At 50.9% G+C, this 16,363-nt stretch overlaps 1 protein-coding gene across 1 annotated transcript in view; it reads left to right on the forward strand.

The window, feature by feature from the left end:
• The window catches only part of LOC132836820 (solute carrier family 23 member 2-like), a 44,632-nt gene extending 35,663 nt beyond the window's left edge, over nt 1-8,969 (forward strand). The window contains exons 14-16 of the mRNA XM_060856286.1: nt 185-322; nt 5,320-5,415; nt 5,632-8,969. Coding sequence (XP_060712269.1) covers nt 185-322; nt 5,320-5,415; nt 5,632-5,861 — 464 coding nt within the window. The 3' untranslated portion in view covers nt 5,862-8,969. The remainder of the gene's footprint in view (nt 1-184; nt 323-5,319; nt 5,416-5,631) is intronic.
• The last annotated feature ends 7,394 nt before the right edge of the window (nt 8,970-16,363 follow it).

Genomic DNA, 16,363 nt, shown 5'->3' on the forward strand with positions numbered 1-16,363 from the left:
GAGGGTCAGTGCTGAGGGAGTGCTGCACTGTCGGAGGGTCAGTGCTGAGGGAGTGGGCACTGTCGGAGGGTCAGTACTGAGGGAGTGGGCATTGTCAGAGGGTCAGTGCTGAGGAACGGATGTTACTGAGTTGTGGGAGTTATTGATTTGGGATCTCTAACAGTGGGATGTCATTCTTTTCCAGGGATGATCACTGCTGTTGGACTGTCCAACCTTCAGTTTGTTGACTTGAACTCCTCTCGGAATCTCTTTGTGTTGGGATTTTCCATCTTTTTTGGGTTAATGCTGCCGAGTTACCTCAAGCAGAACCCTCTCGTGACAGGTAGGTGGGAGATACCTTGGGATTAGCTGAGGTGATGCATCCCGAAGTGATTGACCCTGCCCATCTTCACTTTTATGTGATTGCAAATCTCCCTCTGCCACAGTTGCTCTTTTCCATTGGAGCTAGCACAGAATAGATGGACCCAACGGTATACAGCTGGGTCTCTATCATTCTATGGGCTAGGATTACAATCTGTTTACTCACCCAATTTATCTTTGAAAAGTTCCCCATCTCAATCCTGCCAGTTCTGTTCCAAGGGAGATTCACAGAAATGCTGAAAGTGGCAGCAAGAATTGGCCATTCAGCCCTTCAAGCATACTAGACCATTCACAGTGATCATGGCTGATCATCCAATTCAGACCCCCACTCACACTTTCTTCCCAAACCCTGTGATCCCTTTAGCTCCAAGAACTTGGTCTAACTCCTTCTTGATAACATTCACTGTTTCAGCCTCAAACTCTTTCAGTGACAGTGAATCCCACAGGCTCCCCACTCTCTGGGTGAAGGCATTTCTCCACAGCTCAGTCCTAGCCTGTATCCTCAGACTGTGAGCCCTGGGTCTGGACACTCTGCTCAGCAGGAACATCCATCCCATGTTGTCCCCTGTTTAGGCTCAGATTTGTAGAGATGTACAGCATGGAAACAGACCCTTCAATCCAACTTCATGCTGACCAGATATTGTGCGTTACTCTAATCCCACCTGCCAGCACTTGGCTCATGTCCCTCCAAACCCTTCCTATTCATATACCCATCTAAATGCCTCTTAAATGTTGCAATTGTACCAGCCTCCACCACATCCTCTGGCAGCTCATTCCATACACGTACAACCCTCTGTGTGGAAAAGTTGTCCCTTAGGTCCCTTTTAAATCTTTCCCCTCTCACCCTAAACCTATACCCTCTAGTTCTGGACGCCCCGACCCCAGGGAAAAGACTTTGTCTATTTATCCTATCCATGCCCCTCATAATTTTGTAAACCTATATAAGGTCACCCCTCAGCCTCTGACACTCCAGGGAAAACAGCCCCAGCCTGTTCAGCCTCTCTCTATAGCTCAAATCCTCCAACCCTGGCAACATCCTTGTAAATCTTTTCTGAACCCTTTCAAGTTTCACAACATCTTTCCAATAGGAAGGAGACCAGAATTGTACGCAATATTCCAACAGTGGCCTAACCAATGTTCTATACAGCTGCAACATGACCTCCCAACTCCTATAGTCAATGCTCTGTTTAATAAAGGAAAGCATATCAAACACCTTCTTCACTATCCTATCTACCTGCGACTCCACTTTCAAGGAGCTATGAACCTGCACTCCAAGGTCTCTTTATTCAGCAACACTTCCTAGGACTTTACCACTAAGTGTCTAACTCCCGTTTTTCCAAAATGCAGTACCTCGCATTTATCTAAATTAAACTCCATCTGCCACTTCTCAGCCCATTGGCCCATCTGATTAAGATCCTGTTGTAATCTGAAGTAACCTTCTTCGCTGTCCAATTTTGGTGTCATTTGTAAATTTACTGACTATACCTCTTCTGCTTGCATCCAAATCATTTATGTAAATGACAAAAAGTAGAGGACGCAGCACAGATCCTTGTGGCACTCCACTGGTCACAGGCCTCCAGTCTGAAAAACAACCCTCCACCATCACCCTCTGTCTTCTACCTTTCAGCCAATTCTGTATCCAAATGGCTAGTTCACCCTGTATTCAATGAGATCTAACCCTGCTAACCAGTGTCCCATGGGAAACCTTGTCGAACACCTTACTGAAGTCCATATTGATCACATCTTCTGCTCTGCCCTCATCAATCTTCTTAGTTACTTCTTCAAAAACTCAACCAAGTTTGTGAGACATGATTTCCCACGCACAAAGCCATGTTGACTATCCTGAATCAGTCCTTGCCTTTCCAAATACATGTACATCCTGTCCCTCAGGATTCCCTCCAACAACTTGCCCACCACCGAGGTCAGGCTCACCTGTCTATAGTTCCCTGGCTTGACCTTACCGCCCTTCTTAAACAGTGGCACCACGTTTGCCAACCTCCAGTCCTCCAGCACCTCACCTGTGACTATCGATGATACAAATATCTCAGCAAGAGGCCCTACAATCACTTCTCTAGCTTCCCACAGAGTTCTCGGGTTCACCTGATCAGGTCCTGGGGATTTATCCACCTTTATGCGTTTCAAGACATCCAACACTTCCTCCTCTGTAATCTGGACATTTCTCAAGATGTCACCATCTATTTCCCTCCAGTCTGTATCTTCCAAGTCCTTTCCCACAGTAAACACTGATGTAAGATACTTGTTTAGTGATTAAGGTTTTTGCAAAGGTGTGTTGGTCAGGTTGTGGGTGAGGTAGTTGCTTTGCATTGGTGAGCTAAGCAACGACCCCACTCATTTATTATCTCCCCCATCACCTGCAGTTCCACACAAAGGCCACCTTGCTGATCTTTGATGGGGCAGAGGTGGATACTGCAGATGCTGGAGATCAAAGTCAAGAGTGTGGTGCTGGAAAAGCACAGCAGGTCAGGCAGCAATTTCCTAATGAAGGGCTTTTGCCTGAAACGTCAATTTTCCTGCTCCTCAGATGCTGCCTGACCTGCTGATCCTTGAGGAGTCCTGTTCTCTTCCCTAGTTCCCGATTGGCGGCACGGTGGCACAGTGGTTAGCACTGCTGCCTCACAGCGCCTGTAGACCCGGGTTCAATTCTCGACTCAGGCGACTGACTGTGTGGAGTTTGCACATTCTCCCCGTGACTGCGTGGGTTTCCTCCGGGTGCTCCGGTTTCCTCCCACAGTCCAAAGATGTGCGGGTCAGGTGAATTGGCCATGCTAAATTGCCTGTAGTGTTAGGTAAGGGGTAAATGTAGGGGTATGGGTGGGTTGCGCTTCGGCGGGTCGGTGTGGACTTGTTGGGCCGAAGGGCCTGTTTCCACACTGTAAGTCTAATCTAATCTAGTTACCCTTTTGTTCTTATAATATTTATCAAATTCCTTTGGATTCTCCTTAACCCTACCTGCCTAAGTTATCTCATGACTCCTTCTATACTCCTACTGCCTGTATACTCTTCTAAGGATTCACTCGATCTTTGCTGTCCAAACCTGACATAAGCTTCCTTCGTTTTCTTGACCAAACCCTCAATTTCTCTCATCATCCAGCGTTCCCTATACCTCCCAGCCTTTCCTTTCACCCGAACAGGAACATACTGTCTCTGGACTCTCAGCATCTCATGTTTGAAGGCTTCCCACTTCCCAACCATCCCTTCACCTGCAAATAGCCTCTCCCAAGTCAACTTTTGAAAGTTCTTGTCCAATACTGTCAAACCTGGCCTTCCTCCAACTGAGAGCTTTTAAATCCAGTCTATCCTTTTCCATCACTATTTTAAAACGAATAGAATTGTGGCCACTGGCCCCAAAGTACTCCTGCACCCTGTTTCTGTGAGATCTCCCCTCGTTCTTCCAAACGGCAGTGATGGGATAGGGATGGATGTGGTCCCTCTGCATAACTGGGTCCTTTTGAGCTCTGACAAGGCAACACATTGTTTGGCCAGGCAGTATTGTGTTGGTCAGAGTTCCGATCAGTTCCTTCACTTGTACCTGGAATCGAGACCTCTTTGATCTTTCTGTCTCCTCATGTGGGAGTAAAATCTTCTGTTTTAACAGAGCTGGGAGGCGGTTTGAAATCTCCTCACTCTCACAGCATCAAGGCAGCAATTGGTCAGTTCAGCACTCCTTGTGTTGTAGTCTTTATCTCTGAATGACTTGTGACTGAGCGGTGTCAATAGGTTGAGAAGCTTGTGATTTGGCAGTGGCAGCTTGTCTATCTCTCTTTGCCATTCCCCCGCTCCTGTCCTCCCTGCTGACAAGTTCCAAATGTTTATCTCGTTTTTGCCTGACAAATTGGTACAAGTGTTTGTTGATAACACTGCTGCTGCGATGGGAGGGAAAAGATCACCCATTTCCCAGGAGCAGATCTGAGAACGTCACTGTTGAGGGGGTTTGCTGGGAAGCAGACACCGGAATGGGTAAAACCAACCTCACATCAGTGACTGACGGGGAAACACAGGAGGGGCTGAGAATGGCTGCATGACAAGAGAGAGAACACTAAAGATAAAGAAGAACTGGTGTTTGACAATGTGTTCGGAAGTCGAAAAAGTAGGTCACTTTAAAATAGCAAGTGCTTTCTGAATTTGAAGTACAGTCACAGTGAGCAGAACAAAACAGCTAGGACACTGGCTGCTGCAAACTACATATGTATAGCAATTGGCTATTGAATAGATCCCTGAGTTTTGGTTGCTGTTTTGATAACAATTCAAATTTAACCAATTAATTTAAATTGTGCCCAGGGCATTAAAACCCATTTGAGTTTGAATTTATTGTGTTGACAAGTTCAGACCAGTGAGAGGGAACGATGTAGGGAGTATAAAATAAGGTCATTTTGAGAATTGGTCAGAGTCACTGCCAGAGAGCAAAGGCTATCCAAAAATATAAACATCTTGCTGTCAAAAGAAATGTCAGAAAGCACTACATGTCAGAAGGTAGCTTTGTCTGTCAAAGCAGGAAAAAGTCAAAAGACAACTCGGGGAAGAGACAGCAGGATTGGAAGAACAGGGTCAGAGACTGTACTGACTAGTGATTGTGTTATTGGAGCAGCGTTTTTATAGAATGAGAGTCAGATAGTGCCTTGTTCAGAAAGTGGGGGCTGGATTCATGAATAGTTTTGTTTCATCTTCACTGTAAGAGTTCGAAAAATTTGGAGTTCTCTTTCACTGTGTCACACATTGAAGAGATTATGAGGTAAGGCAAGTGTTCCTGGGTGTTTGGGTTTAATTACCAGAGGGGGTTGGAACAAAATCTCTCCAATTTCCATTGAGAGCTGGAAACCAAAGGACTCCGGCTACTCTCTCCCCCTCCTCCCCATCTCCCTCTTTCCCCCCTCCCCACCCCCTCACTCCACTCTCTCTCTCCCTCCCCATCTCATTGCCCTCTTTGTGTTTCCCTCATAGGTATTTCTGAAATTGACCAAGTCCTGAACGTGTTATTGACAACGGCAATGTTTGTTGGAGGCTGTGTTGCATTTCTATTGGACAATACCATCCCAGGTGGGTCGCAGTGTTTGTGGGCACCATACCGCATTGCCTTATCTTGATCTGACCCAGTGCTGGGACATTATCACAGCTCCCTCCTCACTGGCGGTCACTGCTCTGTCCCGGTGTGGGGTAGTCCTGCACTGGATCTGGTACACTACGACACTGTCTGTTTCGGTCGTTGTCAGGTGACGGTACTCTCTCACCTCTGTCCTCTCTCCTCCCTGACAGGCACCATTGAAGAGAGAGGACTTCGCAAATGGAAGGCTGGTGTGTTGACATCCAAGTCTTTGGACAGTAAAGAGACTTATAACCTGCCATGTGGTATGGGATTAGTGAAGAGGTACAAGGTATTCACTTACCTGCCTATCAGTCCCACCTTTACAGGATACAGTTGGCAGATGTGCCAGGAGACTGGCAGTTTGAGGAGTCGGCCTGACCATGCTGAAGCATCAGTATAGCATGGAGCTAGCCACCCTGTGCCTTCTGAGGCTCAGAGTCCATTCCAGTGTTCTGTTTGTGGCTCCCACCGTGGGGAAGGTCAACAGGGTGGTGTTTAGTTGGGGGTGGTGGTGGGGGGGGAAAGTTCTGTGTGTGTGGTTGTGTGTTTGTGTGTGTGTCCCTGTCTCTTTCCTCTTTCCCCACCCGACAATCGGAACCCCTCTGTCCAAAGCTCACGACAAATCTGCAGCAGCCGATGATCTGGATCACGTGTCGGGGGTGGTTACTGAGCTCTCACTCCAAACCCCCTCCCTCCTGGAATGAGCAGTCTGAGGCCCCATTGCTGGCATTGGGACAGCACTGCATGCTGTGTGCACCATCTGCCAGTGCCTCACCCTCTCCAGCCCTAAACTCCTCCCCTCCACCCTACTATCACAATCAGGGCATTACTCTCCCTTTGATAGCACAGCACGGCAGGAGAGGGTGGACAGGTGCCTGCTCCCAGGGATGCAGGATCCTGTGTGTGTTTAGGCTTTGCTGAGGTGTGTGTGTTTGGATGTGTGTCTCTGTGTGAGAGAGAGAGAGAGAGATAGAGACCATGTCTGTATGTGTGTGTCCATCCCAGGGTGTGTTCCAAGGTCATTCAGCTCAAACTGGCGAGTTCCCCTGAACTCTGGGTGGACTTGGATGCTCAGAGACGCTGGGGGGGCTTATTCAGCTGTATCCCTCACTTCCTGTGGCTCTGTTGTTTTTATAACAAGAGGAATACAATCCCTCCCACCCCTGCACCCTCCAGCCCATCTTCATCTCCTCATCAAAGCAGGAAGCTGAGGTGCTGAGTGCCACCAATCAAGGGGTAATTCAGCACCCTCCCTCTCCCTCCCAAGCCCAAACGCTGGCCTACCAGGTAACAGGATCTCCTGCTCTTGCCTGGTGAACTCCTCCAACCCACAAGGAATCTGCTTTCCCTCGGCTCTCCGAGGCAGCAGGGTCCAAAGGTGCTGCCTCTCATCACCACCGGCTGGCCCAGTATTTATTACCCATCTCTAGTTGCCCCTTGAGAAGGTGGGAGTCACTTGCCTTCTTGAACTGCAGTGCAGTCCATGTGCTGTAGCTAGAGACCAACAATGTCCCTAAGGGAGGGAATTCCAGGATTTGGACCCAGCGACACTGAAGGAACGGTGATATATTTCTAAGTCAGGGTGGTGAGAGATTTGGAGGGGAACTTGCAGGGGGTGGTGTTCCCACGTACCTCCTGCCCATGTCCTCCTAGATGGAAGTGGTTGTGGGTTTGGAAGGTGCTGCCTGAGGATCTTTGATGCATTGCTGCAGTGTATCTTGGAGATGGTACACCCTGCAGCTACTGAGCACCAGAGTGGGTATTTGTGGTTGTGGTGTCCATCTTGTGGGCTGCTTTGTCCTGGATGGTGTTGAGCTTCTTGAGTGTTGTTGGAGCTGTCCCCATCCAGGCAAGTGGAGAGTATTCCATCCCACTCCTGACCTGTGCCTTGTAGCTGATGGACAGGCTTTGGGGAGTTGGTCACTGCAGTATTCCTAGCCTCTGACCTGCCCAAGTAGTCACTGTATTTCAATCCACTGAGTCCAATGGAGTTGCTGGTCAGTGTTGATAGTGAGGGATTCATTGATGATATGAGTCATCTCCTCTCCATCCCACACTGCAGGCTGCAGGAAAAACTGCCAGGAACTGTCCGTGTCCCAGATGGAGTGGCACTGAACAGACTCACGGTCCTCGAATTGTTCTGTTGACAGCCCTCACCATCACTTGGCTGATGCCTGGAGATGAGATGGTTCATTGGCTGTGGTTTGGAAGTGTTAGTCTGTTGGTTTTGTGGCAGGACCTTGGCAGACCCTGGTGCACTCAGAGGGAAGGGCAAAGGGGTAACTTGTAATACCCAGCAGCCTCTCTACTCCTGACAACCCTCTTCCAGTCCATGTAAGGGTGGCTAGTGGCCTGTTTGTCTCTCAGGCACTCCTGATGCTTTCCCAAGCTCTCCAGGCCTGTCTGTGCAGCTCTCTCTGGTACTTGGCGCTGGCTCTCGTGTTATTGCTGGAGTTATGTTGAGTTGTGAGAAGCCACCCTTGACCTGGAAGCAGTGCCATTGGTTCATCTCTCTCTCTCTCTCTCTGTGCCTCTGCCCTCTACCTTGATCAGTGTACCTGCTTCTCTGCAGCAAGGCCATGCTGGTGGAGATGACAGTGACCACCCTATGAAACCAGGCTCGGGTGTCTGTGTGACTGAGTGAAGACGCCATGTTTGGCTTAACCTGCCCAGCTGCTGCTGGCCCTGAATGGAGGGAGAGCTGGCCTCCTCCTCCTCCTCCTCAGGCAAATCATCCAGACCTGCTTGTTTCTCCAGCTCTTGCCTTGTTGGGACGGTGTTTCCCAACCACATTCCCCACAGCCCTGGCCCCTTGTAACTACAACATGACCCTTCCATTCTCCTCACTTTCCCATTCTGCAGCCCCTTTGATCAGGTAAGGGGGTGCTCATTGGACCAGGAGGGGGTGTGTGTGTGTGTCTGTGTGTCTCTGTATTAAAATGACCCTCAGGACCTGGATTGACGACAAAGTTCCTGACACACAGGAACTGAAGCCCACATCAGCTCCTGCAATCTGCCCCCACAGACAGCCTTGGGAGCTGGGCATGGCTTGTGGCGTTTGGCTGGGCCAACATGTGATGAGCTTTGGTCTCCACTGTTGGGGTGGTGGGGAGTTGAGGACCATCTGTGCCAAAGCATTGAGCACTGACCGGATCAGGAGCTGCTGCTGCTGTCTCAGGTGGTCACATATGGTCAGGCTGAGGGAGCACCCCTGCACTGTTAGTGGGGAGAGTGAGGGAGTCCTCCAGGTCATCCCAAAATCACCAGCCATTTGGACTGGAATCTCAACTGGACAGGGAGCCCACACTTACATTCCCAGTGTGTGCAAGAATTATATACATATATATTATATATAGTGTGTTTATGTGTGTGTGTATGTATGTAAATAGAAAGATATATGCATCTCCTTTGTGTTTTTCTGGATCTCTGTGTTGTCAATGCTGCTAGGTTGGTGGGCAAGAGGAAGGGTAACATGGACCGCATTCATTCCCTGGGGTCTCGGGGTTCGGGGTGGGGGGAGGTGGGGAACGAGGGTGATTCTGTGTGTATGAGCTGATCAGATGGAATTGTACTGAAAGCCAAGTGTCCATTTTCCAGGCCACATGGAGACCTATCCGTTAAACCCTTCTGGCAGTGGGCCACTTGGTCACAACTACACAGGGCACCAGAGTACCAGGTATTTACCTGGAGGGCAACTGGCACCCTGCCTTGAGTTTTCTTGGTGACAAATGTGTTTTCTGTTTCATTCTGACCATCCTAGTAAAATCATTGCCTGCGATGTGAGAACGAGAATGCTCTATCAGAGGGCCAGGCTGACTGCGTCTAGGTCTGTGTCTGTGTCTGTGTCGGGGTGGGGAAGGTTTGTGTAGGCTTCTGTCTGAGAGAGTGTGTACCTGTGTGTGTGTGTGTGTGCGCGCGCGCGCCTGTGTGTGTGTGCCTGTGAGTGAGTGTGTGTGTGTGTGCCTGTGTGTGTGAGTGTGTGCCTGTGAGTGAGTGTGTGTGTGAGTGTGTGCCTGTGTGTGTGCCTGTGTGCGTGTGAGTGAGTGTGTGCGTTTGTGTGTGTGTGTGCGTGCCTCTGTCACTTGAGTATCTGTGTGTTTGTATGAGTGCGTGCCTGTTTCTGAGTGTCTGTGTGAGTGTGCATGTGTGTTTCTGTGTGGCTGACTGTGTCAGATTGTGTAGAGTGAATTTGTCAGTACATGTGTGTGGCACTGTCTGTGTATTTGTATGTGTGCAATGGTAGGAGCTCACAGGTAGATGAGACTGCAGTGAGCTCCATCAGTGCCATGGGTTGGCGATGTGGGCGCTGCGTGTGTTGTACATGTAAACCCTGTCAGCACACACTGAGCACCATACCACAGCTTCCCCCTCCCCACGTCGGTGATGAGGTCGGTGTTCTCTCTGCAGTGTTATGGGCTGATTCCCAGCTTTGCCTCAGTGTTGATGTGGTGTACTGTGTCCTGATTATTTATAGCAGCAGAGAGCAATCTTCCTCTGGAGTTGTGGCCCACTTCAGGCCTCCCCCGGGAAAGGTCCAGGCTCTTGAAGATGGCCCCAAGGGCAGGCTCTTGTAAACCCTGTGCGTGTGAATCCTGGCTCCACACTCGGGGCATCAACTGAGGGCAGGGCTGGCCAGGTCTTGTCCCAGTGGGTGCCAGCTCCTTTCTCTCCCCTCCCTAGTAAGACACTCCAACAGCACTCTGCTGAACCTTTGGCTGGGCTTCGGGAACTCATTGACAAAGAAAATGGCAGTTTTCAGGAAGCCAGTGTTGAATCGATACAACTCAGTGTTCAGACTTTGCTGCCATAGTGTGGGGCAAGAATACTTCAGAGATTTGTTTCCAGGCTGCTGTCGCGTGTGCACATGTGTGTATATATGTGTGTACACGCGTGTTATTGAACCGTCCTGTATCTTTGTACTGTTACAATCAGCTCCTGACCATCCACAGGCAAATCTCCTTTGTATTGCTCTGGCTTTTCATCTTGATTCTGTGAAATGTCTATACACACTGGTGATGTCTCTGCTGTGTTTATTTGATTCATTGTCCAGTCATGAACTTTTTATCTGCTCAATCTAAGTTTATTCAACGATTAAAGACGAGAACTGGTTGGAAAGATGGTGTCGGAACGCTTTCTTCCTTGTCCTCTGTGTATGGTGATGTCTCAGCCCTTTCCCTTCCCCCCCCATCGCTATGTCAGAGTTGTCTGAGACCAAGCCTGGAATGGTTGCAGTGATGGGGGCCAGGCTGTGCAGGAGCTGGGAGATCTGTTCGTGAACGGACGGATTTCTTCACAGTCGATGCAGCTTTGATAGGCACGGGGCACAGGATTCAAGGTGGTGGACAGACAGCTATAATTTGTCCAGGCCCAGACCATCACAGGGGTGTCAGGAGTTGTGACAGCACTTGGCACAGGGTCATAGGGCTCTGCAGCACCAAAAAAGATGGAGTTTACACCGTCAAAAAAAACCAGCTCTCCAGTCTCATCCCATTATCCTGCACTGTGCAGATCTCCATACTTCCACAATGTTAGAATGGTTCCTGCCTCTCCCACCCTGACAGGCAGGACGTTTCAGATTCCCATCATCCTCTGGATCTTCATCACATTTCCGGGAAACTTCCTATAACTGACCTTCAATCTATGCCCCCAGTCACTGATCCCTCCCCCATGGGCAAAACTTTCTTCCTGCCTCCGCTGTTTAACCCCTTCATCTCAATCCTGTCCCCTCTCCATCTCCTCTGTTCCAGGGAAAACAACCCCAGTCTGTCCAATTTCCCTTCATCAGTGAACCTCTCAGCACCAGGTAACATCCTGGTAAACCTCTGTCTGCATGCTCTCCAGTGTTATCACATTCCCTCCTGGAGTCTGGATAACAGAACTGGACACAGCACTCCAGTTCCACTGTTCCAGCATTAACTCCCTGCTCTTAAACCCTATGCCTCAGTGTCCCAAATGCCTCTTTAACCACTTCATTGACCTGTCCTGATACCTTAAGGTGAGATGTTCTTTTGAACAGTTTGACATCTGGAAGGGAGATGGGTCCAAACTCAGTAACTGCCCCTGAAGAGGGGGTCAGTGAGGGAGTTCAAGGCTGGGCCAAGGGAGACCCTGAAACATCCCCTCTCCTCAGGAAAGGAGTGGGAAGGGGACCTGCACAGATGGTAAGACACTGGCGGTGGAGCTTGGGAAGGTGAGTTCAGGAGGAGCTTTCTCACCTAGTGTACAGTTCACCACCTACCTGACAGCGCAGTGAGGGCAGCTTGGGCGTTGCTGGGGTCACCGAGAGAAAGGTGTGCCCACTCAGAGAGCCAGGAACAGGAAACAGGCTGAATGGCCTCCTTGTGCCTGCGCTGTAATGATTTGTGGATATTGATCTGGAATATCAACAGATTACAAAAACAGCAAGGGATTTGTGCTTGTCTTGGGAATGCCACATCTCTCTCTCTCTCTCTCTCTCTCTCTCTCTCTCTGGAGAAAGGATAGGACCCCATTGTGATTGAGAGATGACACCTCTGACAGGGTGGCACTCCTGCTGCCCTGAGCCATGATTGTGTGTGTGTGTTAGGAGGAGACAGAGAGAGTGTGGTTGGTATGAGATGGTCAGGGTCGGACAGAGCAAAACCAGTCAGGCACATTTCTGTTCTGGGAGAAAGTGAGGACTGCAGATGCTGGAGATCAGAGTCAAGAGAGTGGTGCTGGAAAAACACAGCCGGTCAGGCAGCATCCGAGGAACAGGAGGATTAACGATTCAGGCTTCATCAGGAAGAAGGCTTGTGGGCTGGGAGGTGGGGGGGAAGGTAGCTGAGAGTGCAGTCGGTGGATGGAGGTAGGGGTAAAGGTGAGAGGGGTGGGTGGGGCAGATAGATGGGAAGGAAGATGGACAGGGAGGACAGGTCATGAGGGCGGTGCTGAGTTGGAGGATTGGATCTGGGATAAGGTTGGGGGAGGGCAAATGAGGAAACTGATGAACTCCACACTGATCCTGCATGGTTGGAGGCTCCTGAGGTGGAAGATGAGGCGTTCTTCCTCCAGGCATTGGGTGGTTAGGGAGTGGCATTGGAGGACACCCAAGGCCTGCATGTCTTGGGCAGAGCAGGAATGGGAGTTGGAGTGTCCATCCATGGGGCGGTGGGATTGGTGGGTGTGAGTGTCCCAGAGATGTTCCCCCTGAAACAATCCACAAGTAGGTGTCCACTCTCCCCGATGTAGAGGAGACCACATTGGGTGCAATGGATACAATGGATGCTATTGTTGGAGGTACAGGTAAATCTCTGATGGATGTGGAAAGATCATTTTGGATGGAGGTCAGGGGAGTGGTGTGGGCGCAGCTTTTGCACTTCCCGCGGTGGCAGTGGAAGGTGCTGGGAGTGGGGTGTGGTCTGCTGCGGGGTGTGGATCTAACCAAGGAGTCACAGAGGGAATGGTCTCTCTGGAATGCAGATGGGGTGGGGAGGGAAATATATCCTGGGTGATGGGGTCCGTTTGGAGGGGGCGGAAATGACAGAGGATGATACGATGTATGCACGGTTGGTGGGATGGAAGGTGAGGACCAGGGAGCGTTCTGTCCTGTTGCGTTGGCAGGGGTGGGGTTCAAGGGCAGTGGTGTGTGAAGTGGAGGAGATGCACTGGAGGGCATCGTCAACTATGTGGGAAATGAAGTTGTGATCATGGAAGGAGGAGGCCATCTGGGACTTTCTGGGTTGGAATTGGTTATCCTGGGAACAGATGTGATGGAGGAATTGGGAATAAGGGATAGCGTTTTTACAGGAGCTAGCGTGGGACGAGGTGTAATCCAGGTAGCTGTGGGAGTCGGTGGGCTTGTAGTAGATGTCTGTGGTTAGTCGGTTGCCGGAGATGGAGGTGGAGAGGTCCAGGAAGGGGAGGGAGGTGTCTGAGATGGTTCAGGTGAATTTGAGGTCAAGATGGAAGGTGTTGTTAAGGGTGGAACTGTTCAACCTCCTCATGGGAGCATGAGGCAATGCCGATACAGTCATCGATGTAGCAGAGGAGCAGGTCGGGAGTGGTGCCGATGTAACTGCAGAAGGCGGACTGTTCCACGTACCCAACAAAGAGACAGGCAGAACTGGTGCCCATGGCTACCATTTTGGTCTGGAGGAAGTGGGAGATTGGAAGGAGAAGTTGTTGAGGGTGAGGACCAGTTTAGCTAGGTGGAGGAGGGTGTCAGTGAAAGGGGACTGGTTGGGACAGCGTGAGAGGAAGAGACGGAGGGCTTGGAGCCCTTCATCATGGCGGATTGATGTGTACAGGGACTGGATGTCCATGGTGAAGATGAGGCATTGGGGGCTGGAGAAATGCAAGTCTTAGAGGAGGTGAAGGATGGGGAGGAGGGGGAGGGGAGGGTGTCCTGCGCATAGCTGGCAAGTTCCTGGACCAAGGGGACAGGACGGTGTTAAGGTATATGGAGATGAGTTCGGTGGGGCAGGAGCAGCCTGAGACAATGGGACTGAAAAATGTGTTGCTGGAAAAGCGCAGCAGGTCAGGCAGCATCAAAGGAGCAGGAGAATCGGCGTTTCGGGCGTGAGCCCTTCTTCAGGAATGAGGAGGGTGTGCCAAGCAGGCTAAGATAAAAGGTAGGGAAGAGGGACTTGGGGGAGGGGCGTTGGGAATGCGGTAGGTGGAAGGAGGTTAAGGTGAGGGTGATAGGCTGGAGAGGGGGTCCAGGTAAATTTCAACCTCCCACGAGGAGGTTGAACAGTTCATTCACATTACTGACACCTTCCACCCCGACCTCAAATTCACCTGGACCATCTCAGACTCCTCCCTCCCCTTCCTAGACCTCTCCATTTCTATCTCGGGCAACCGAATCAACATGGACATTTACTATAAACCGACTGATTCCCACAGCTACCTAGACTACTCCTCCTCCCACCCTGCCCCCTGTAAAAACACCATCCCACTATCCCAATTCTTTCATCTCCGCCGCATCTGCTCCCAGGAGGACCAGTTCTAATACCGAACAACCCAGATGGCCTCCTTCTTCAAAGACTGCAATTTCCCTCCAGACGTGATCGACGATGCCCTCCACCGCATCTCCTCCACTTCCCACTCCTCCGCCCTTGAGCCCCGCTCCTCCAACCGCCACCAAGACAGAACCCCACTGGTCCTCACCTACCACCCCATTAACCTCCAGATACATTGTATCATCCTCCGTCATTTCCGCCACCTCCAAACAGACCCCACCACCAGAGATATATTTCCCTCCCCTCCCCTATCAGCGTTCCGAAAAGACCACTCCCTCCGCGACTCCCTCGTCAGGTCCACACCCCCCACCAACCCAACCTCCACCCCCGGCACCTTCCCCTGCAACTGCAAGAAATGCAAAACTTGCGCCCACACCTCCCTCCTCACTTCCCTCCAAGGCCCCAAGGGATCCTTCCATATCCATCACAAATTCACCTGCACCTCCACACACATCATTTACTGCATCCGCTGCACCCGACATGGTCTCCTCTACACTGGGGAGACAGGCCGCCTACTTGCGGAACGTTTCAGGGAACACCTCTGGGACACCCGGACCAACCAACCCAACCACCCCGTCGCTCAACACTTCAACTCCCCCTCCCACTCCGCTCAGGACATGCAGGTCCTTGGCCTCCTCCATCGCCAGACCATGGCAACATAACGCCTGGAGGAAGAGCACCTCATCTTCCGCCTAGGAACCCTCCAACCACAAGGGATGAATGTAGATTTCTCCAGCTTCCTCATTTCCCCTCCCCCCACCTTATCTCAGTCCCAACCCTCGGACTCAGCACCACCTTCCTAACCTGCAATCTTCTTCCCGACCTCTCCGCCCCCACCCCCTCTCTGGCCTATCACCCTCACCTTAACCTCCTTCCACCTATCGCATTCCCAACGCCCATCCCCCAAGTCCCTCCCCCCTACCTTTTATCTTAGCCTGCTTGGCACACCCTCCTCATTCCTGAAGAAGGGCTTATGCCCGAAACGTTGAATTTCCTGTTCCTTGGATGCTGCCTGACCTGCTGCGCTTTTCCAGCAACACATTTTTCAGCTCTGATCTCCAGCATCCGCAGTCCTGACTTTCTCCTGAGACAATGGGATGGCCGGGGAAGTTAGGTTTGTGAGTTTTATGTCTGATATGTTGAAGAGAAAATGTCTGTTGAGCTTGTGAATTCTTCGAAGGATGTTAACCAGCAGTTGTCCTTTGCAGGTCTGGGAGAGTGTGGCCCTGAGCTGGGACATGGTTGACTGTTGAGAGGTTAGGGGGTGGTGCTTGGCTGCGAGTGTGGAGTACTGGATCCAGAAGGAGAACCATTTCTGAAGGTTTCCGGAGTTGGAGTCAGGATTGGTTGTCCTGTTCAGGTCCAGATTGTGATGGTGGAGTGAATGCAGTCTGGAGTCCATGCAGGATCCCTTGGTTCGGTAGGCAGGCTCTGAGGAAGGAGATGTGGCTGTCATAGCAGCTCTGGCACCATTATGCCCCACCGTTTCCAGTCGGGTTCAGCTGCTGTCGGCACAATGCAATAGGGGGGTCCTGTGTCTTTTGCCCCAGCCCCTTCCCACACAGCAGGATTGAGCGAACAAAACGGAATCTCTGCCACATGTGCAGGCCCTTGCAAACTGGGCCTTCAGTGCCAGGATTGACTGCCTTTCTCACTTGTCCTGGCATCCCACAACAGCAAGGAGAATGACTGGGGCATAGAAGAATTCACCAACAAGGTGTTGGCCTCGCCTCTGTCTGTCTGGGTGGCAGGGGGCATGCTGTGGGGCCATTTGTCCAAGGTTTGGTCTCTCACAGAAGGCTGCTGATCCTATCATGTGCTGTGTCGTCAGATCGATTCACTGTACTGTCCTCTCCATTTGTTGTGGTGGGCATCGCTGGAGAGGTGCAGCAATTATTGACCATCCCGAGTGGCCCAGAGG

The sequence above is a fragment of the Hemiscyllium ocellatum genome, chromosome 48, assembly GCF_020745735.1.
Source record: "Hemiscyllium ocellatum isolate sHemOce1 chromosome 48, sHemOce1.pat.X.cur, whole genome shotgun sequence".
In the NCBI taxonomy this organism is placed as follows: Eukaryota; Metazoa; Chordata; class Chondrichthyes; order Orectolobiformes; family Hemiscylliidae; genus Hemiscyllium; species Hemiscyllium ocellatum.